The sequence below is a fragment of the Pteropus alecto genome, unplaced genomic scaffold, assembly GCF_000325575.1.
Source record: "Pteropus alecto unplaced genomic scaffold, ASM32557v1 scaffold223, whole genome shotgun sequence".
NCBI classification, from domain to species: Eukaryota; Metazoa; Chordata; class Mammalia; order Chiroptera; family Pteropodidae; genus Pteropus; species Pteropus alecto.
In genome coordinates this window covers 1,185,439-1,208,227 of record NW_006434441.1, presented here as the reverse complement: position 1 = coordinate 1,208,227, position 22,789 = coordinate 1,185,439, and the positions used below count along the sequence as shown (strand labels likewise).

General features: G+C 52.1%; 1 protein-coding gene across 1 annotated transcript in view; it reads left to right on the top strand.

Annotated features, from left to right (window-relative positions):
* Positions 1-3,322: 3,322 nt before the first annotated feature.
* LOC102883976 (tyrosine-protein kinase ZAP-70) overlaps positions 3,323-22,789 on the top strand; it is a 22,268-nt gene continuing 2,801 nt past the window's right edge. The window contains exons 1-10 of the mRNA XM_006909421.3: positions 3,323-3,459; positions 3,702-3,780; positions 10,296-10,746; positions 11,255-11,415; positions 18,111-18,249; positions 18,344-18,431; positions 18,740-18,786; positions 19,010-19,055; positions 20,072-20,264; positions 20,958-21,164. Of these exons, the coding sequence (XP_006909483.1) occupies positions 10,345-10,746; positions 11,255-11,415; positions 18,111-18,249; positions 18,344-18,431; positions 18,740-18,786; positions 19,010-19,055; positions 20,072-20,264; positions 20,958-21,164 (1,283 nt within the window). The 5' untranslated portion in view covers positions 3,323-3,459; positions 3,702-3,780; positions 10,296-10,344. The remainder of the gene's footprint in view (positions 3,460-3,701; positions 3,781-10,295; positions 10,747-11,254; positions 11,416-18,110; positions 18,250-18,343; positions 18,432-18,739; positions 18,787-19,009; positions 19,056-20,071; positions 20,265-20,957; positions 21,165-22,789) is intronic.

Here is a 22,789-nt window from a genome sequence, read left to right as displayed (position 1 = left end):
CTCTTCACTTCACAGTGGTCACAGTCCTGCCCCAGGCCTTTGCACTTGCTGTTCCCTCTGCCTGGAATGCTCTTCCCCCCATATCTCCATAGCTCCCTCCCGCACCTCCCTTAGGTCTTGACTCACAGGTTATCCCCTCAGTGAGGCCTGCTCTGTTACAAATCACATGCCCACACCTTTTTCTTGACTCATTTCACTCCTCAGCTTCTGAAACCACCTGATACATTCCATAGAATATATATTTATTTTGCTACTTCTCCTTCACCCTCGCTAGAAGGTCAGCTCCACAGGGGTAGGGATTTTCAAATGCATTATTCACAGCAGATCTCTAGTGCCTAGAACAGAGTCTGGCATGGAATAGGGACTCAGTGTTGAATAAATAAGGGTCCCCAAAAGGACTGTCAGAAGAGGTGACACTGCCATTGTGGTTTAAATGTTTAAGGAACCCGGGTACTTGATGGCCCCTAGGAGAGGTGCACAGCAAGTGGCTGTTGTGTCCCATCGCTTCTCTTGTTACTTAAACGGAGTTGGATTCAGTTTTATTTTCGGGGGTGGGGTGGGAACGTGTTTCACTTTCAACCCTCAGGCTCCTGCGTTGTGCTTGGAAGAATGCAGTACCTGAGAGCTGCCCCTGGAGGGCGCAGGGAAGTTCTGTTGCTGCCCGTGGACATGCAGTCACTAGCTCTCTGTGAAAAGTGGGAAAATCCAGAGATGATGGTGACGATATGATGATGATGGTGGTGGCGGTGGCAATAATGGTATATGTGCTTCGAAGTCTGTTTTCATTTTCACAATAGCCCTATGACAGAGGTACCGTTTCCTAAATGAAGAAACTAAGGCACAGAGAGGTCAAGTAACTTGTTCGAGCTCCCTGAGCTGTAAGTGACAGAACCAGAAAAAAACAAGAAGAGAAAAGCCACCATTGTCCGACCATCCAGAGGAAAGGCAGGTGAGCTGCATGGCTGAAGATGCCTAGGTGGAAGGAATTGAGGAGGGGCCCTGGGGGAAGGGGCTGTTGTTCTCCCTTGGGGGAATCATTTCTCTGAGGTGTGAGCCCTCTCCCTCCAGCCCACTGGCTACAGGTTTCCCCAGCAGTGGCTTGGGGTCTTTTTAACTCTGGAACCAAATCTTGCCTGCACAATTGTCTGGTGAAACTGACACAAAGCTCCACCCCACCCAGTTTGAGGCCTGGAAGGCTTCTTGGAGAAAGCTGCATTTAATCAGATACCTGGGGGAGGAGGAGGAGTTAGGCAGGAGAAGAGGTAGGGGAGAACAGTGAGGTCAGAGGCCTGGGGCTGTGAGAGTGAGCAATCAGTTTCTTCCGTGGCTCTTTGCATGTCTGGAGTGAATATTTACCCCAAAGCAACCCCAGGCAAATGAACCCCAACTTTCCCAGCCCACGTTTTCCATCCTATGTACTCTTTCCTCTGAATATTCAAAAGACACATCCATCCATCACCCCCTGGGCAGAACATAGGCCTTATCTGCAGGCACATCTTGTAGTGACGTCTGGGGCCCTGTAGTTTCAGGGGGTGGCTTCTGGGACCGGAAGGGGCCTTGAGGGCTGCTGAGCTAGTGCCTCACAGAGGCTGGAGGTCCCCTTCTCAGGCCTGAAGACCCCAGGCTGGGAGCCCCAAACCTGCTGCATCTCAGGAGCCCCATATGCAGCCTACTTACCTTTCAGGTCCTGAGAGGCTGGCTCACAGGGACCTATTTTGCAACCAACTTTTCTTCCTCCTCTGTCTGCCCAAGTCGGGCTGTGGGGCTAGACCCTGCTCTGATCCCACCTGGCCACTTGGCATCTGTTAATTAACTTCTCTGGGCTTTACTTACCTTGGCTGGAAAATAGACTGAGTTGTGAATTGCTGACAATGTTGTCTGGCACATAGTAGGTGCTGAGTAAGTGCCACTGGGATTATCACTATAGATTACATGGTTCTGTAATGCTGTGACTTCTCTCCTAGCCTGCTGGGGCATTCTTCTCTCACTTCCCCAAGAGAGGAGGATCCAGTATGGAAACAAAGAAATTTTCTTCTGCATCCTGAGTTTCATGATGCTATGGGGAAAGGGAATGCTTCTAACAAAAACGGTATTGGGGGAAATCTATGTGAAGAAAAGTATCCCAGCCAGGAATCTAGAAAAAGCTGTCCCATGTGGGAGATGGAGGTTTAGGAGACTGGGGGATAGCAGAGGTGGGGGAGAGGGTCCCCAAGAAAGGAGACCTGGGCTGCAGCACAGAGGAAACACCAGGCAGATTGAGAACTGACCTCACCTCCCCCAGGTGGCAGGAACCAGTGAGGAGAGGTTCTTGGGGTCTCAACAGTGGGCCTAGGATAGTGCCACACAGGTCCCTGAGGCCCCACAGGTCCAAGAGGGCAAGAAAGTGGGAGTGAAAGAGCCCTCAGGGGTCTTGGGGCACTGGAGGGAGAGATGGGTGAAGTACATGCCAAGCCCTGGAGCTGGCCGTGCAGCAGAGGGGCTTTGCAAGCCTTTGAGGAAGCAGGTGTAAGTTGTGGCCACTTGGTCAGAGAGCGGATGGGTATCATGATGGGGTGGGCAAGTGAAGGAGGGAGGAAAAGAAGATGAGGAAGCGGTTGTGGCTAGAGCAGGAGGTGATGATCAGCCAGTGCAATGTGAAGGGAAGGTCCCAGGTGGGCGGGCTGGGACTGGGTAGGCCCTGGCGACACCTTGTCTCCATGTCTTGACATGACTGATCCCTCTCAGAACCCTTCCCTGACACCAGTGGCTGGGTGCTGTCTCCAGGCTGTGTGGGGCTCCTTTGGGGACACACAATACCTAGGCTTCCACTGTCCAGCCCTATCTCCCCGTTGACTCAGTTGCCCGTTCTTCTAGCCTGTGAGCCATTTGAGCCATCAGGGACAGGGCTGTCACCCTGAGCTTGGAACCTTCATGGTATGGCCCTACCTAGTAGGTTTCCCCTCTTTCTAGCTTTAACCTACCCGTGGAATAAATCAATCACTCTTATGAGCAGTTCAGCTGGGGGCAGGCCTGGGTCCGTGTCCCCTTGCGGGGGATGGGGGGAGTAGGAGCATTCCAGTTTCCAGTGAGTCCTGGGAGTTCCCCCTCCCACTGGCACTGGCCCAACCCCCAATTTGAGCACACACAGCTCCCCCTTTTCACCACCAGTTTGGGGGTGCTGTTGAAATCTTCACTTTTGCATGACCCCTGCCTGCAGCTAGCCTCAGTCTCCCCTGCTGGAGCAGATACTGCCTGGCCCCGGAAATGCCCTCTGCCCTCCCCAGAGCACGTGGCCTGAGATTTTCCTTGAACACAGCACTTTGTGACTTATACGTAAACTTCAAACACAGCCCCCTTTCCTGTCTTCGCATCAAGGAAATAGGTTGAGTGTCAGAGAAACCCGCTGCTAAGAGTGCACTAGGCCTTCTGGCCCAGGTCCCTGCTCAGCTTGGGCCTCGGTGCTGCCGCTGCTGTGTCCAGGTGAGTGGCCATCCTTTGGCCTTCTGTCTCTGTTCTGCTAGCATTGCCACCCCAGGGGACTCTGGGGCAGCTGGCAGAGGATAAATAAAATTCCTCCCCAGTGAGAAACGCTGGTAGAGCGTGACCTCCTTATACTTTGCCTGGGCATGAGAGGGGGTGGTTAGCTGGCGGGGGCCTCAGGCGCAGGGCTCAGGTTGCAGAGAAACCCAAGTTGGTTTCTTGGTCCCCCATTCCTCATTTAGAACCAGCCGTCTGTTGGCATTGGGGACCAGAGAACTTTCAGGTGGCCTGTTTGCCTGGACATCTATCGCACATCCCCAGGTAAGTCATCCTGGGTGGAGCAGTGGCTGGGTGCTGTCTCCAGGGATGGCCTGGGTCTGGTGGAGGAGGACAGAGTCAGAAAGGAGGCTTCCGGGAAGGACTAGGAGGGCTGTCAGACTGGGACCGGTGGTGTTCACTTAGAGAAGAAAGCAGACGTGGAACACCTGAAGGAAACAGCTCCCCTTCCAGAGTTTCAGCAGAGCAGAAGTGTCCCGGGGACACAGATGTCTGCTCAGTCCTCAACCTCCCTCTGGGCCCCATCAGTGTGGCATCCTTGGTTTCAGGAAGCAGAGAAACCTCCAGAGAAAGCAAATCTGTGCTCTGGCCCCAAGCCCCATGAATATGAGGGTGGCTCAACAGAGCTGTGAACTTGAACAACAAAATGCCAATGAGTCCCATGAGGGGTCCAGGGCAAGTTCGAACCGCCTGTAGTGTAGCTCAGGTTAAAGGGGACCCAGAGAGGTGAAGGGACAAATGGCTTGAATCCTGGTCAATCATCGTGTGTTCTTGGCAAGTTGCTTGGCTTTCTGAGCCTCGGTTTATGCATCTGTTACATGTAGATGTAAACACTGGCACCTAGTAGGTGCTTGGCTCCTGACTATTGGGTGAGAGGTTGGAAAAAGTGTTCCAGGCAGGAAAGGATCTTGACAGGAAGGAACAGGGGCTCCTGTGGTAGACAACTCAAAGTGATCTTTATTACTCTTGTTTTAGCCAGGGCAGCAAGTACACAATAAGTGCTTAATAAAGCTTGGCTGACAGATTAGGGTCAGGTACTTCTGAGGTAGGAAGTCCTTGGGTGCCACCTGCCAAGGCTCTTCTGCGAACCCAGAGCTGCTGCTCCCTTCTCTCACCTGTCCTCCAGCCTCATACACACACAGCCCTTGCAGGGACGCTGGGCAGGCAGACGGCCTGGCTGGTATTTGTGTGTATAGTCTGGAGCAGGAGGCCTAGATTTGAGTCCTGGCTCTGCCACCTACTGTGTGTGCTGTGTGACCTGGGCCAAGTCACTACACCTGTGTGCACTTCAGATCCTGAATTCACAAATCCTTCTCTTACATGGTTCTTGCAAGGATTGGGCGAATGAGTATGTGCCTGGCACATAGTAGGTGCTATATGAGCATCTTGCTGTAGTTGACCCTTGAACAGGGTGGGACTTAAGGGTGTTGACCTCGGCACAGTGGAAAATCTGTGTATAACTTTTTTTTTTACTTTCTTTTATTTTTATTTTTATTTATTATTATTATTATTTTATGGCTATAGCACCTATTCTTCCTAGGTGGTCTCCCATCCAAGTACTAACCAGGTCCAACCTTGCTTCCGAGATCAGACATTGGGCTTGTTCAGGGTGGCATGGCCGTAGACCATGGACCGTGTGATCCACTGGGGCATGAACCCAGGACCTTCTGCATGTAAAGCAGATATGCTAACTGCTACACTATGGAACCACATCCCTTGTGTATAACTTTTGACTCCTCAGTCGTCGCTCCTCTGTGCCCATGGCATTGGTTCCTGGACCCCCATGGCAGCCCAAGTCCCTGGTATAAAATGGAGTAAAACAGTGCATACAGTTGGCTTCACAAATCTGCGGGCTCCCATCCGCAGACTAAAAATATAATTTTCGACCTACAGTTGGTTGAATCCTAGGATGCCAAACCTGGGAACATGGAGACTGGCTGCATCCTCAATTATAAAAATTCCACTTACAAGTGGACACGTGCAGTTCAAACTGCGTTGTTTCAGTGTCAACTGTACATACTCTAATGGTTATTACTAGCTCAGGTGGTCTCAGGCTCTGGACTTAACAGCTCCTAGACTCTCCTAGGACTGCTACCTGCTGATCACTTCCGGCCCCACCCTGTAGAGTAGGGTTAAGACAGTGGTTCTCAACCAGACCCAATTTTGCCTTCTCCCTGCTGCCAGAGGACGTTCGATAATGTCTGGAGACATTTTCGGTCATGACCCAGGGGATGTTAATGGGCATCAAGTGGAGATAGGCCAGGAATGCTGCTAAACACCCTACAATACACAGGACAGCACCATGCTGTCCCCACATAATACCAGGCTCTGTCCTCCGAACTCCTCCCACCTTTCCCTTCTTTATGCCTCCTCCCTTCTCCCTTTCACAGTCACAGAGCCTGACATGCAGGAAGAGTAAGCTCCTCTGCACACCACGAATGTTTATTGGGCAACTATTGTGTACCTTGCTAGTATAGGCAGGAGAACAAGACAGGGTCTCCACTCTCACAGTGCTTGCATTCTATTATGTCATATAGGACATGTCAAAGATCACATGTCGACAAGTCGATATATATATCCAATTTTTGTTGGTAGAGAAAGAAGGGGAGGCGATTTTAGAGAGTGGGGTCAGGGAAGGCCTCTTGGAGGAGGGGGTGATATTTAGGCAGAGGCCCAAATGAAGTGAGGGATACTGGGAAAAGAGTGTTCAGGTAGTAGGAACAGACAGTTCAAAGGCCCTGAGATTGGATCATGACTGATTTGTTCAAGTGACCTCAACAAGTAACTTAAGGAAGCCTGTGTGGCTGGTAGGGAGGGAGTGAATGCAAGAAAGTATTGAGGCAGATTGGGCAAGGCTTGGGGGCTGCCAATGAGGGCTTAGGCTTTAAACCCGAGTGAGGTGGGAGTCCTGGAGCAGAAAAGGACATGGTAGCACAAGGGTGAGCTAGGTCTTGTGCTTGGTGCCCAGTGAGCCATCTGTCGTGGAATCCCACAGTCCCCCAGTGTTGGGCTCACTTGCTGGCCCAGTTTTTCAGTGCGGTCTGACGAACTTAACTCACTGCTCAGGACCACACTTGCTACTACAGAGCAGACTTGTGATTTCATGATTTAAATCTGATGCCCTGATTAGGAAAAAGATATGACGGAGTCTATCGCCATCCATGGCACCATGCTAACTGCTGTCCTCATAACTTAGAATGTAACCTAAGTGGCATGTTGTTGGCTGACAGGTGCCTATGCTGCCTCTGTTGGTGGAATAGGGGCCCCCACCATGGCTGTAGACTAAGGAGCAGGAAACATGGCTTCCAGAGGGCCTTGGGGTCTTGGGAAGAGGACTGGGGGTCAGTGAGAATAGGCATGGGCAGTAAGGGGCTGGGCCCTCATTTCGGCAGCACCTTGAGTGGGGACCCTTCTGATATCTGAGGGTGGCATGTGGAGCCTACAGGCTTGGCTGGGCCACTCCCATGCCCTCCCGGCAGGTCCAGTTGGATCGATTTCCTCCATAGCCTGCCTCCGCTCTGGGCTCTCATCATGGGCGTTTAATGGGGGCTTTTGATGCCTAGAATATGTTGTGTGCGACATAGCTGTGGGATTAAACAAAACTGGACAGCGTCCTTCTAGCAGGTCTTCTCAAGGTCTTTGTTTTGTTTTTAGATTCTACCCATGAGATCAAACGAGTTTGTCTTTCTCTGTCTGATTTATTTCACTTAGCATAATGCTCTCAAGGTACATGTATGTTGTCGCAAATGACAAGATTTCATTCTTTTTATGGCTAATATTTCATTGCATATATGTACCACATCTTCTTTATCCATTGTTTATCAATGGACACAAAGTTGCTTCCATGTCTTGACCATCATAAATGATGCTATAGTGAACAGAGGAGTGCATATATCTCTTTGAATTAGTGTTTTCATTTTCTTTGGACAAATACCCAGAAGTTGAATTGCTGGGTTATATGGTAGTTCTAATTTTAGTTTTTTGAGAAACCTCCATACTGTTTCCCCTAGTGGCTGCATCAGAGCCTTTAATATGCTAATATACTTTTCAAAATGTATTTGATCACTTGACCCTTTTTTCCTCTGCAGCATGTTTGGGGCGTCAGGTCTCTCTGGAACAGATATAATCTAACTCTGCCTTTACCCGAAGAGGATACTTGAATGTTGGAATTTCGGGCAGATATGTCTGTCCAAGGCTCTAAGGTTTCCTCCTCCTGTGGCAGGGCCTGGGCTGTGAGAACAGAAAATCCCACCGTCTCGGTGGAGCTGCATACCTGGGGAAGGCCAAGTCCGGGTTTCTGAACTCACAAGATGCTCCTGAGCTAAGGGGAGGCTGGTGTGGTCTGCCCAGGCAGGACTGGGATGGGGGTCTTGTGGTGGGCCCATCTCTTGGGAAAGCCACAGAATCTGAAGGATACAGCTCATGACAGAAACATCTGGTCCTCCTGCTCAAGCCCAGGTTCATAGGAAGCTGCAGACTGGCCCAGCTCCTCTGAAAGCCGTTGCCATTACTATTGTCATTATTGGCAGTGAGACAGGGAGCTGGGATAAAGCTGTGAATACACAGGGAACACTTCTGTCTCTGGGACACTTTGGCCTTGGGTCCAAGGTGGCCAATCACGGCTTATGGCCCTAGGGGCCAGCCTCTCCCCACCCCCACAACTGCATGAACCCCCCTCTGGCTACCCAAGCTGCACCTGTGGCCACTGTGGGGAGGAGCTTCTCAAACTGTGTTGTTGACAGTTTCCTGCCACAGCTTCCTGCCCCAGAGACCAGATTCACTACCCCCAATGGTCCTTGGATAGGCCCCTACTTTGCTGCCTTGTCTTGTGTCCTGCTACTCTATGGGAAAGGCTGTATGAATCTGTGAGGCAGGAAAGGCTGGAACTGGGAAGTGAAGAGGAATGGGGAGGGTGTTCCAAGTGGAGAGCACTACATGGATGAAATTTGTAAGTGAACGTGAAGGAAAGATGATAGCTCAGACTGACGGGCAGGGGGAGGACTGAGGAATTTTGTTGTCTCAATGAAGTAGGCAGGAGGTTCTTGAGCAAAGGGGCCCTTGTAGAATTGCCTAAAAGCAATTTGCCCTGAGCTCAGCTTATGTGGGAAACAGACTGTGGGTTTCAGCCAACGACAGGCACCATGTGCGTTAGATCTGGATCTCAGATTTTATTAATAGAAACAGCGGGTAGAGATCAAAGGAGGTGATGGCAGCACAAACGGACCTCAGGAGCAAGATCTGGGCTAGACATGCAGGTGTGGAAGTGCAGTTAGCCACAGGCAGGATGGCCCAAGTAAGGGGACCGGGTTTGGGGAAGGAGTGAGAGCAGGGACCATCAGAGAGGGAGGAAGCAAGCCAGGGAGTCGTCAAGGACTCAAGAGGAACATGATGTTCAAGCAGGAGAGTGTCAGCAGTGCCCCTCGCTCAGGGTATCCAGCATCCAGGAGGGCACTAAATGCTTGTTTGTGTCCACTTGGTGCTGATATGAGTGCACCCCCACTGAGCCTGGAGAGCAGCCTGTGTGTTGGGGGTTGACTCTGAGGCTGGATGAGAGGGCGGGACTCAAGGAAGAGGAACAGGCGTGTGCACAGCCCTCTCCTTCCTGTTTCTCATATTTTTAGTGCCCGGTGTGTCCATACCTTCCAGCTTCTTTATCCCCCTTTAATTTAAAAAAAGAAATAAGGTATAATTTACACACAGTAAAATTCACTCATTTTAGTGAAAAATCCTGTGAGATTTGACAAATACATATAGCCCAGAAACTACCATCTCCAAGATATATACTGTTCCCCCAATTCAGTGGTCCCCAACCTTTCTGGCACCAGGGACCAGTGCTCCTATGAGAATCTAATGCCTGATGATCTGAGGTGGAGCTGAGGTGGTGATGCTAGCGCTGGGGAGCAGCTGCAAATGTAGATGAAGCGTCACTTGCTGCCCGCCGATCACCTTCTGCTGTGTAGCCCATTTCCTAACAGGCCACAGACCAGGAGTTGGGGACCTCTGCCCCAATTCTGTTATGCCCCTTTATGGTCAATCCCTCCCCGCCCCCCTGTCACAGCCCCTGGCGGCCCCAATGTGCTCCTCATCCATAAGTTTGAACAGAGTCAGGCTGGAGGGAGTCAGTGGAAAAGAGAAGGCTAATGGAGGAAGTGAGCAAAGCTGTTCCAGCCTCAGGGCCTTTGCACTCGCTGTTCCCTCTGCCTGATGTGTTCTCTCCTACTTTTAGAAGTTAGCTCCTCATCCTTCAGCTCAGCTCAAATGCTGCCTCTTCAGAGATGGTGGCCATCCCAGCTACGGTGACCTCTTCTCTTTTAATATCACGCTATTTCCTTTATAATGCTGATCTCCATCTGTAATAATTTTGTCTCTCTCCTTGTTTATGGCATTCCCTCCCCCTCAGACTGCTATCTTCAGGAGGGCAGAGACCATGTATGCCTTTTTCATCCATAATTCCAGCACCGGCTTGAAACACAGTAAGAATTCAACACGTTTGGGAAATGAATGAATGATTTCAGGTGCTGGTGTGAGAGGGCCCGTAGGCGTGTCTGGGCGCTCAGCACAAGGTCTCTGAACAGTCAGAGGCGGGTTTGGGACTCCCAGATCTGGGCTCAGCAGGCTGGGGCTCCTCTCCAAGTTGATTCTAGCACCAAGCAGGTTCTGCAGGATGGGCACGGATGCTGCCCAATGCGGCCTCTCCCACTGCCTCTGGGCCCATGAATGGAGCTCAGGAAGGGACGCCAAGGCCCTGACGTGCCCCCAATCCCGCTCTGGACTCGCAGGGACTGGTGAGGTGCACAGACGCATACCCTACGCGGGGCAGCAGCGGCGATGCCGGACCCCGCAGCACACCTGCCCTTCTTCTACGGCAGCATCTCGCGCGCCGAGGCCGAGGAGCACCTGAAGCTGGCGGGCATGGCCGACGGCCTCTTCCTGCTGCGCCAGTGCCTGCGCTCGCTGGGCGGCTACGTGCTCTCGCTTGTGCACGACGTGCGCTTCCACCACTTCCCCATCGAGCGCCAGCTCAACGGCACCTATGCCATCGCGGGTGGGAAGGCGCACTGTGGACCCGCCGAGCTCTGCGAGTTTTACTCGCGCGACCCTGACGGACTACCCTGCAACCTGCGCAAGCCGTGCAACCGGCCGTCGGGACTCGAGCCGCAGCCCGGGGTCTTCGACTGCCTGCGGGACGCCATGGTACGCGACTATGTGCGTCAGACGTGGAAACTGGAGGTGAGAACGCGGGGCCGGGTATGGGCTCGGGGAGGGCAGGGCCTGAGTGGGTGGGGCCGGGGTGAAGAGCAGCAGCGGGCAGGGCTGAGTGCAGGGCCAAAGAAGGCGGGCCCTAGGGGGGCGGGGCTGGAGTGGGCAAACCCTTAATGGGCAGACCCCTGGGAGGCGGGTCGGGCTAGTGGGGGGGGGCCAGGGAAGGGGGGGGAGGCGGAGTCCTGGGATAGAATGGCCAGTGGGGCGGTGGCCTGTGATCTTTGACAGCGGTGCACAACTACCAATGTCAGAACTTTAAGCTGGAGCAGAGCTTGGGTTCTGGGGCTCGGCTCTGGATGGGCGGGGCCTGGATGTACTGGGGAGGGAACATGGACTTGGGAGGATGGCTGTCCTCAACAGCCTGAATGACTCGTCGCCTGTGCTGCTGGGTGGGGACCACGATGAAGTGGAAGAGGGTTTCTGTGTCCCCGCAAAGTGCAACACTTACAGGTGTCCTTGACCCTCCCTTCCCTAGGGAGAGGCCTTGGAGCAGGCCATCATCAGCCAGGCCCCCCAAGTGGAGAAGCTCATCGCCACCACAGCCCACGAGCGGATGCCTTGGTACCACAGCAGCCTGACGCGTGAGGAGGCCGAGCGCAAACTCTATTCCGGCTCGCAAACCGACGGCAAGTTCCTGTATGTGGGGCTCGGGATCTGGGACTTTGGGGCGGTGAGGCAGGGGCAGGTCTCAGTGTGCATGTGCTCCATGTGCAAGTGGGTAGTGCGCTTCTGCGTGTGCAAAGGGCCCTTCTGTGGGAAAGGAGCGGCAGTGGTTAGGACCCAGAACCAGACTGCCTGGGTTGGAATCCAGCATCTGCTACTTACCAGCCAAGGACACTGGGCAAGTAGCTGATCTTCTGCCTGCCTCGATTTCCTCTCTTTCATTCAACAAATATTTAGTGAATATCTACTGTGTGCCAGGCGCTGTTTCAGGCACTGAGGACTTAGCAGTGGACAAAACGGACATAAATCTCCGTCCTTGTGGAGAAAGTAGACAAAAAAGGGTGAATCAATAAAATATAAAATATGTCTGTTGGTGGTAAGTGCATGTGTAGTTGGGGTGGGGGTTGAGATTAGGTGGCCAGAAAAGGCCTCTCGGATCAGGTGGTTTTGAGTAAAGAACTGAAGGAGGTAAGAAGTGAGCTGTGCAGCAATTTGGGATAAGGGTGATCCTGGCAAATGGGAATGTCAATTACAGTGACCAGGGGAGTAGGTTCTTGGCAAGTTCAAGAAACAGAGAGGAGGCCAGTGTGCTTGGAGCTGAGTAAATAAGGGTCAGAGAGGGAGGAGGTGCGGTGACTCCCGCTGAGTGCCCTGTGGATAAGAGTAGTACCTCCCCCAGTGTCTGTTATAGGATTGCATGAATTAATATGTGTAAAGCAATAGTATAGCATCTGGCATGTACTAACATTGTAGTAAATGTTAGCTTAGCTGTTATTGTATGTGGGCGAACATGTGTATCTGCATGTGTCTGAGCCAAAGTTGAGCCATATGGCTGTTCGTGAGTTTGTTATTGTGAGACTGTCTATAGCTATTTAAATAACCCTGCTGGGTATTTGAAAGCCTTGCTGGCTGCTGCTTTCTGGTCTGGACACAGGTCCTTTTGTATAATAGATGTTATCCAGATGTCAGCTGAAGTCACTCAGGCCTTGAGCTGCAGAGTAGCTTGGTGTCTGCCTCTTTCTTGTGACCTCAGGAATCTGGTGCCCTCCTGAAGGTGTCTTAACTTCTCAAGGCCACCCTTCTCATGGCCTGAGTTCCAGCCTGGCTGAATTCCTGCTCTCACCCACCTCTCCTAGGGCCGTTTCCTCTCCTGGGCCAATCGATGGGCTTCTTCCTCAATTTCCTCATCTCCGGGCGGTCTTTGCACATGTACCGAATTCTCACAGGATGCACGTCCCTCCACAAGATTCTGCTGTCAGCTGATGAAATAATTTTTTACCCTGCCTAAAAGTCTTAGACTAAAATTGTGCAGTAAAGTTTCCAAGGTTTCTGAGGGAACTTTTGGACACATGTTACGGATCATGCTTAGCTGCAAGGAAGGCTTCTGAACAACTTAAGAGAGGGCTGTTTTCTCTTAGAGGGTAAACTTAGCTTTGCTTTTATATCAGTTAGCTTTTGCTATGTAACAAACCGCTTTAAGACTTACTGGCTCAAAACAACAGTTTCTTACTCCTCATAATTCTGAGTCAGCTGGGCTGTTTTGGTTTGGGTCAGCTGGGCAGGGACTGAATAGATTAGGATGGCCATGCTCACAAGTCTGGCTATGGCCCAATGTCCCCTGGGTGGTGGGGATGAGTTGGCCACAGCACTGTCATTGTCCAGCAGGCTAGCCTGGGCTTATTCAGTGGTGGTGACTGCAGGGTTCCTAAGAATAGTCAGAGAGGGAAAGTAACAGTACATGAGCTCTTTTCAAGCCTCTGCTTGCATAATGTTACTGGTGTCCTATTGGCCAAAGCAAGTCTCATGTCTAAGACTAGAATTACTGTGGAGAGGGGGACTACCCACAGGACAGGAATTAAGGCAGCGGTTTTGCATGTAGTCCTTCACAGAGTTGGACCCAGGAGGCCATAATGGAAGTGGTGGGCATCTCACACTGGGAGTTTGGGCTCCTACTTTCCTTGTGGACTGTAAATTCCAGGGCAGAGCCTGTACTTAGTGCTACTAGAGGTTTCTGTGTTCCCATGCGTAGTGAGGGCTGGTCCTTGTCCAGATGTTGCCTATCTTTTGCAGACACCGCATACTCCCCGCCACAGCTTGGTACCCGCTAAGACATTCCTAGCATCTGGTCCTGTGTCTCTCACACACTCATATCCCACTCAGTCATGCACAAGTTACCCCAGTGCCTGAGTGTCTGGGGGACTCTCTCCTAGCCAGACACAATGAAGGGAGGTTGTATGACTTTCCTGTCAGCGTAGCTGATTCCCGCCTCGTATCTGCTCTCTCCTTCGTAACATGTCATTTCCTCTTTCTTGGTTCCCACAGTCCAGGTTTCCTCCCCTGGTTTCATGTCAGGTCCCTAGTTCAGCTTTTCATCATCTCATTCTCTGCTTCCTTTCTGTCCTGGTTTTTCTTTATCCTTCTCTCTTCTCTTTCCTCCTTTCCTCTGTCCCTCCTTCCCACCCCAAACTGTCATGCACATGCACAGACAATGATTCCACCATCCCACTGGTGTGAAAAGTCTCCCCAGATTTCCCAGGTCCCCTGAAAATATCCAAGAGTCATGGGGGAGGGGTGGAGGGAGTGGGTGGAGGGTGGATCAGGTGGGATCCTGAGCCCCACCCCAGGACAGCTATGATCTGTTTCACGTTTTAAGCTTCCATGGAAGATGTTTGTCAGAGAATTCCACTACCCAAAGGAGAAGTTTTGCAAAGGTTTTGCATTCATACAGCAGAATTTCTGTCAGGCTTCGAGTTAACCAGTCTTTTGAGGTAAGAGGAATCTCAGGAGTACCAGGGCCAATGGCTTTGAGTGGCCGATACTCTGGATCATGGGGCCCCCAACCCTCGGGCTGTGGACCGGTTCGGGTCTATGGCCTGTTAGGAGCCTGGCTGCACAGCAGGAGGTAGACAAGTGAGTAAAGCTTCATCTGTATTTGCAGCCGCTCCCCAGCGCTAACATCACTGCCTCGGCTCCGCCTCAGCTCATCAGGCATTAGATTCTCATAGGGGCACTGGTCCCTGGTGCCAAAAATGTTGGGGGCTGCTGAGCTCAATACCAAATTGGCTTGAAGGCTCAGAGGCAGGCAGGACCAGCATCAGCCATGAGGTTGAGGCTGAGAGAGCTTTGATCTGGGGACATTATAGAGACTGAGGTTGGTGCTCAGATTCAGAAGCAGTTGGAACAGTGACATGAGGGACAGTGACTCATGCTGGGGAAATACAAGAAATCAGAATCAACTGCAGTGTGCCAGACTGCTAGAAAACTAGGCAAGGTGTGCCTCGGGCAGAAACCATCGTGGGTCCTTCTTGCCATTCCTGTAGTTGGTAACTGCTTTCTCAGGATGTGGATCGTTAGGAGCCAAAGGTCAAAGCTGTAGGCACAGAACCTCACGTGGGCAGGGGTGACAGGAACATCCCTGGTAGATCACGAGCCCTGGGACATGCCAGGAGCTGGTCTAGTTCTAAGATCAGCGTGCATAATGTGATAGAAAGACTCATGCCACTCAGGCCCGGAATTAAGACCAGGGCCACACGTACCACTACCCACAGTTCAGAGCTACTAAAGAATGACTGGCAGTGTTCCTGACGATATTGGCTGCCAGAGCTTGCCTTGCTTCTGCAGAATTGCAGCATTTGTGCTTCACTTCAGCACGAGATGAACTTGACCCCTGAGAAGGGCCTTCAAAAGTATACTGTTAAGTCGTTCTTAACCTCTTCTGGATCATGGACCCCTTTGGGAATCTTACTGAAACCAAACCCCTCTAATAACCCCCCCAAAACATGTTTACCCCAAAGGTTTTGCATACACTTATATGAGACCATGGTTGAACCCGAATCTTATGCTCGGAGCCCTTTTTAGGTTAAGAACTTCCAATTTAATTTGGCTTTCTCATTTTACATGTGAGGAAACTGAGGCACAGAGAGATTAAGTGGCTGGCTCAGGGTTGCACTGTTAATCGGTGACAGAGCTAGCTGTCAGTCCTACGTAGCAGCTAATGGTACAATCAGAAGGGGACTCCTGGCTCTAGCCTCAACCAGCTGTGCAGTTTAGGCCAGAGCCATAATCCTCGTGCCTCAATCCCTCATCTAAAAAGTGATGATTATAATACTAGTACCTGCCTTGTGGGGAATACTGTGAAGATGGAATGACAAATATATGAAGAATTTAGAACCAGTATCTTAATGAATCCTGGCTCTTTTATTATCAGGTTCTATATATTCTTTAAAAAGTGGAGATGCAAGTTGATTTCTTTTCCTGAACCTCTAGCTTAAGATCAAGTTTGAACTGCAAAGACAAAGAACTGCTACCACCTAGTGGTTTTTTGGTAAATAAAGTAGAATTTGTGCCGTTGAAATACATGTAGTGACCACACCAATGTCTGTACCTAAGTGGTTATTTTCTGGGAATCAGTGGCTTCTCTTATGAATTCACATGTCTCTTTCCAAATAGAGTATACAGTTAGCCTCTCCTGTGCAACAAACCATCCTAAAATGTCGTGGCTTGGAACCACATCATTTATTCACTGTTGGTTTAATAGGTTGACAGTTTGGGCTTAGTTCAGCTGGTGTTTCTTCTGCTGATTTCTTTTGGGCTTGCTCCTGTGGCTGCAGTCAGTGGAGGGTAGGGGAGTTCAGGGTATGGGATGGTCTACGATGGCCTCACTCGCATGTTGGGCTGTTGGCAGGCTGGAGCTCCTTGTTCTCCTTCATGTGACTTCTCCAGTGGGCTCACTTGCACTCACGTTGAACCATGGTATTTGCAAGGTTGCCAGGAAACACAAGAGAAGGCCCCAGTGATCAACCACTTTCTAAGCCTCTCCTTGCGTCATGTCTGCTGAGGTCTTATTGGCTAAAGCAAGTCACATGGTCAAGCCTTGATTCAGGAGATGCAGAACTAGACTCCATCTATTGGTGGGAATAAATACTCAATGTTGTGGCTGTTTTTTCTCAATATTCCAGGTTTGCTGGTGAGTTCCTGTTGTCAGTTCAGAACTTAAGATTTGGCCTTAAGAGGTATTTTTACTTCTCAAAAGAAGAGAAATAGTCTTTAGAGACCATAACAGTAGGCTGGCCCACTAGCTTCGTTATAGAAGTGCCTTCCATCCTGTGGGGCATTTATGTTTCTCACTGTGATGTGGATTTCTCTTCCTTGCCCTTAGGTGCTCCCCACCATCCCCTACCCTGGTTTCCTAGCTCTTCAGGCATCCCTGACTATTGTGGGCTAGTCTGGGAACTATATCAGCCTTCACTGCATTGTTCTCTGGGAAACTTGCTGTCCTGGAATGGATGAGACATTCGCAACCACCCCTCTGCCCCTTGCTCAGGTTTTGCCATGGTGATAGGGGACATTTCTGTCCTTTTGGCCTAAGGAAGCACTTGATTGCAAGGTGAGCTCACATCTGTCTTGTGCACCACTGTATCCTGCCTTAGAATAGTGCCTGGCACGTGGTCAACACTCATTATTTGTCCAGTGAATGAACACCCACGGCAGAGCCCACGCCTAGTCTGAGAGTTCATACCACTTGTGGGCCATCCTCATGCTATTTCAGACTGGGTTCTGCTGGCCAGCTTTCTGTACTAAGCATAGTTCCTTAGATTATTGGTCAGCCGCCTACAACTGCCATAGGGCCTGACATTCCCAGGACCAGCTGCCCTCCCTTCTCTGTTGGATACCTATACTTAACTGTGGATTCGAACCTTGTGCTGGTGACCCAGTACAAAACTGTTTGGTGGCAGATGTTGATTGATGTCACTGTGGGATGTGAGGGTGCAGGCATCAGGCTCTAAATTGGCTTCTGTGTATGTGTGTGTGGGGGGAGGTCAGGTTGGCCTGTGTGTGTGTGTACATGTGCGTGGGTAGATAGGTCCTTACTTCACAAAGCACCATCTTTGAGGGACTCAAGTCTCATTCATAGACATGGAAGATTCATTTATTTTGGCAAATTCGCAGCAGAGGAGAATCAAAGGTCTCATTCTGTCAACGGTCGGTCTGTTAGGATAACTGGCAGGTCCATTGTGATGAAAAGATGACTTGTTCTGATTTTGACAAAGATGTAGCATGAACCAGCCATGGAGATGTGCTTATCTTTGTTGCTCTTCATGTAGAAGCGGCTTTCTCTCCTCAAGAGAATGGTTCTAAATCTATCTGTGTGGACCCGTGTGTCCCCTGTGAGGGGATCTGTGTCCACCATAGATGGCCAAATAGCCCTCCATGGGTGGCCAAGTGTCCCATGTGGAGGCCTGAGTATGCCCTGTGGATGGCCAAGTGTTCCCCCATGGATGATTAAGTGTTCAGCTGTAGGTGGCTGAGTATCAGGCCATGCAGGGCTGAGTCTGTGCTGTGGGAAACCCAGTATTTTCCAGTGCATGGTCACATGTTGGCCCTCGGTTGACCATGTCTCCTGTGAGCATTGTGGTTCTCCTCTCTGTCCCTGCTCCTGTGCCCCACTGGCCTGGAGGTTAGCAGGTAACCTGGAGGTTAGCAGGTAACCTGGAGGTTGAGTGGGGCCTGACCTTGGCTCCCCGACTCAGTCCCTGCTGCTTCCTCATGAGGCCCTAGGGTGCAGAGCCCACAGGGTGTGTGTGTGTGGGAACTGGGGCCCAGCAGGGGGCACAATGGGAGGGGCCCAGGTGGTGGTGGGGGTGACATCTCCTACTTACCCCTGCCAGGCTGAGGCCCCGGAAGGAGCAGGGCACATATGCGCTGTCCTTGATCTATGGGAAAACCGTGTACCACTACCTCATCAGCCAGGATAAGGCAGGCAAATACTGCATACCTGAGGGGACCAAGTTTGACACGCTCTGGCAGGTGAGCCGTCTGCCACCCTGTTTAGGGAGATGCTGTGGTGGGGTGCTCAGCTCCTGGGGAGCAGGGAAGCTTGGCTCTGACGCTCTCTCCACAGCTGGTGGAGTACCTGAAGCTGAAGGCCGATGGGCTCATCTACTGCCTGAAGGAGGCCTGTCCCAACAGCAGTGCCAGCGCCAGCACAGGTGAGCGGGGCGGCAGGGGGAGTAGTCAACACTTGTTCCAGTGTCAGTACAGGTGAGTGGGGCAGTGGAGAGTGACACCTGTGCCAGTGCCAGTGCAGATGAGTGGGCAGCAAGGGGGAGCGATGCCAGTACAGGTGAATAAGACAGCAGGTGTCGGGGGGTGACACCTGTGTCAGTGCCAGCACTGGTGAGCAGAGCAGCAGGGGGCACCATCTGTGCTAGTGCCAGTGCAGGTGAGTGGGGCAGCGGGAGCTGGGGTACAGGCAATGCCGACTCTCACCCCCTCATCATCTTTTCTGCTCCCCTAGGAGCTGCTGCCCCCACACTTCCAGCCCACCCATCCACGTTCACTCATGTGAGTTAGCTGGCATCTCAGAGTTGGGGCCTCAGGGATGAAGGTGGCGGGTGGGCCATGGATCCTGGGGTGGAGAATGGGGCTGCCGTGGAACAAAAGAGGGTTCTCTGCAACCCCCACACTATCCCTGGGAGTCGTCAGAGGGTGTGGGTCTCATGAGAGGGGCTGGTGTCCCCTGCTCGGGCCCTGCTGACCCTTCTGACCTCATGACCTTTATCCTCAGAGGCGGATTGACACCCTCAACTCAGATGGATACACCCCTGAACCAGGTGAGCTGGCAGAGGCAGAGGTGCATGGTGGGGTTCACACCAGGCTAAGGGTAGGGTCCCTGGCTGGCTCCGGATGTGCTGGGGGATGGACATGGGCCTGGCCTGGTCAGTGCTGGTTGGCTTGGTTGGCTCTGTGCCTACAGATGTCTGCATGGGGCACACCCCTCATGCCCGCTTGTATGCATGTACATGGGGCGTGACATGCAGGGGAGAAGGCCTGGCCATGCCTGGGCCAGTGGGGCACAGACACACATTTGTTAAGCACCTACCAGCTGCTAGTCACACTCCCAAGTTCATGTGCATGTGAACTGGTTGGATCCTCCGACATAACATAGGAGGTAGTTATGTTAATTATTCTCATTCTGCAGATGAGAAAAGAGAACTATGAATTTCTAAGTTCATGTAGCCAGGCAGTGGTGGGGTGGGACTGAACCCTGGCACACAGGCTCCAGAACCCACATTCCTAAACACCCTGTTGCCAATCTCCTGTGTTTGATGCATGGTGCAAGCCTACCCATGTGTGTGCTCAGAGAATACAAATGGTTGTATGTGCTTAAGAGGCTCGCCTTTGGAGCCCTCGTGAACATGGCTGTGCATTGCCTCCGTTGACAGGGCAGGCATGAATGTGGGTGCACACATATCAGTGCACACACAGGCACAGATGTGTGTGCTCCAGCGGCATGCTAATGCTTACTTGTGCAGACATGATTTTAGGCCCCTGTTGTACAGAGATGTAGGTGGGAGTGTGGATACATGGGCACACGTGGTTACATATGAACAGAGATGCACACACCTTAGAGTCCATTTGGATGTGGCTCCCCGATGCACCAAGAGATGGGACCAGAAGTGCACACATGCACACTAACACATGTACCCCCGTGCCCGTTCACGGTCTGGGCGGTACACCGCTGTCCAGGATACATGCCTGTGGGTGCCGATGCTGCCCTGCACTCCCTGTGTATCCCATCCCTCTCCCTCCTCCTGATCTGGGAGGGCACGCCTGTATGTGTGCCCAGCGTGCTTAGCGTCCCCAGACAAACCGCGGCCAATGCCCATGGACACAAGCGTGTATGAGAGCCCGTACAGTGACCCCGAGGAGCTCAAGGACAAGAAACTCTTCCTGAAGCGTGAGAACCTCCTCATAGCTGACATCGAACTTGGCTGTGGCAACTTTGGCTCAGTGCGCCAGGGTGTCTACCGCATGCGCAAGTATGGCTGCCCCTGCAGTGGAGGGGGAACCACTGGGGTCGGGCAGAGCGGGAGTTAGGGCCAGGGAAACAGACCCTGGGAGAGGAGGTTGCCTGAGGATTCCTGGGAGCACTTGGGGACAAGAGCCGAGAGTGAGTGAGAGAAGCAGGCTGGGACAGGGCAGCCTGGGCTGGGCTGCAGGTGCAACAGAGGCACCCCGGAACTTCTGCTTTGATCCGTCATTGGATACAGGCAGCTCCGGGGAGGGTATAACTTTGAACACAGTGGCTCTTTTGGGGCAGGGCAGTTCCTACTGAGGATTCCTGGGAGCACTTGGGGACAAGAGCCGAGAGTGAGTGAGAGAAGCAGGCTGGGACAGGGCAGCCTGGGCTGGGCTGCAGGTGCAACAGAGGCACCCCGGAACTTCTGCTTTGATCCGTCATTGGATACAGGCAGCTCCGGGGAGGGTATAACTTTGAACACAGTGGCTCTTTCGGGGCAGGGCAGTTGGGGAGGGACTTGCTGTGTGCTGCCCCAGCCAACACTCTGGGCCGCTGCGGACTGAATGTCTGAGCCCTGCAGGAAGATCTGAGTGGCGAGCCACAGTGACCACTGCACAAGTCCCGGTGGAAGGAGGCAGTTGGGCGGTGAGGTGCTGAACGGGCCCTTGCTGGCTCACGCGTGTACCTCCTGCACGGGTGTGTATCACGGCAGGAAGCAGATCGATGTGGCTATCAAAGTGCTGAAGCACAGCACGGAGAAGGCGGACAAGGATGAGATGATGCGTGAGGCACAGATTATGCACCAGCTGGACAACCCCTACATCGTGCGGCTCATTGGCGTCTGCCAGGCTGAAGCCCTCATGCTCATCATGGAGATGGCAGGTGGTGGGCCCCTGCACAAGTTCCTGCTGGGAAAGAAGTAAGCCTGGGCTGCTGGCGGTTGGGCCTGGGGCTCATCCTGCCCACCTACAAGTGCACGTACATTTTCACATGCTTGTAGACACACACACGCACACCTACCCCTTGCACACTTTGACACCCACACTCATGCCCACAGGGCAGAGCCGTTAATAGTGTAGATGGCAGAGCCTGACATCCAGCTCTGCCACTACTCATGTGACCCCAGGCAGGCCTCTTAATTCTTCTGGGCTTCAGTCTCCTCAGTTGTACCGCAGATCGCAGTGATTGCAGTGTTTACCTCAAGGAGCCCTTGTGAGGGTCAAATGGGTAGATGTTTATAAAGTGCTTAGAACAGCGGCTGGCACTGCTTGTAAGAGCTAAGTAGTAGCTCTAAGTATTATTGTTATTGCTACCCAACTCCCTTGGCCAAAGTCATGGCCCATGTGAAATTAAATTGACTGTCTTTGACTTTAAGCAGGATGGGCAGACTATATAGCCCATGGCTTGTTTTTGCCCTGCATGGTTTTGCATTTTTCAAGGGTTATAAAAGTAAAATACATACTCACACACACATATGAGGATATGTGGCAGAGACCACATGCAGCCTGCAAAGGCTAAAAAATTTACTAAATTTACTAAAAAATTTTTCAGAAAAAAATTACAGATCTCTGATCTAAAGAAATTGCAATTTCATTTGTGTTCCCTCATGGCTGAAACTCTAACCCTCACAGACACAATCTCTTATACTCACTGAGGCCCATGCCTGCCAGCCCACACTCACTGGTGTACATGCCTTCACAGTGGGCCCAGCGCATGCATTCAGTCATTCCACAGGTGGCAGTGGGCCATTTCTCTGTGACAGAGACTATTACATCGTTTGAGATTCATCAGCGAACAAAAGAGACAAAGCTCTCTGCCTGAATTCTGGTTGGGGAAGAGAGGCTTTAAATAAGAATTATAGTACAATAAAGTATGGAGTATGTCAGGCGATGGATACTATGGACAAGGGGTCAGCAGCCTCAGAGTGGGAAGTGAGAAGTGAGAGGGTGAGGTTCGTGCAGACTGAGGGAGGCAGCCAAGTGCAGGCAGAGGGCACAGCCAGTGCAGAGGCCCTGAGGTACATGTGTGGTGGGGGAACTGTGAGAGGGCCTGTGGCTGGAGCTGATGTGGGTGGGGAGGCGACAGGCAGACCATGCAGGTTCTTAAGGGCACAGGGAGGTCTTGGACTTTGACCCCGAGTGAGGTGGGAGACTTGTGAGGCTGTGAGCAGAGAAGGGGTGGGACCTGACCCTGTGGGGAAGACAGACTGTGGGGGGTGAAGGTGGAGGTGAATTTTCTGGTTGGGGCCAGCAATGATGGGGGCCGATAATGGGGGCTGGACCAGGGTAGCAGAAGCTGAGAAGCAGGAGGGTTCTGGAGGGATTGTGCAGGCAGGGCTGCCAGGCCTTGCTGACAGATTGGATGTTAGGTGTGAGAAGAGCTGAGAGTAAGGCTGGGGTTTCTGGCCTGAGTAAGTGAGAGGATGGAGCTGCTAGACGAGAGGGGATAGGGGAGGGGAAGAGGCGGCGTGTGTGCGTGCGTGTGCGTGCGTGCGTGCGCGTGTGTGTGTGTGTGTGTGTCTGTGTGTGTGTGTGTGTAAAACAC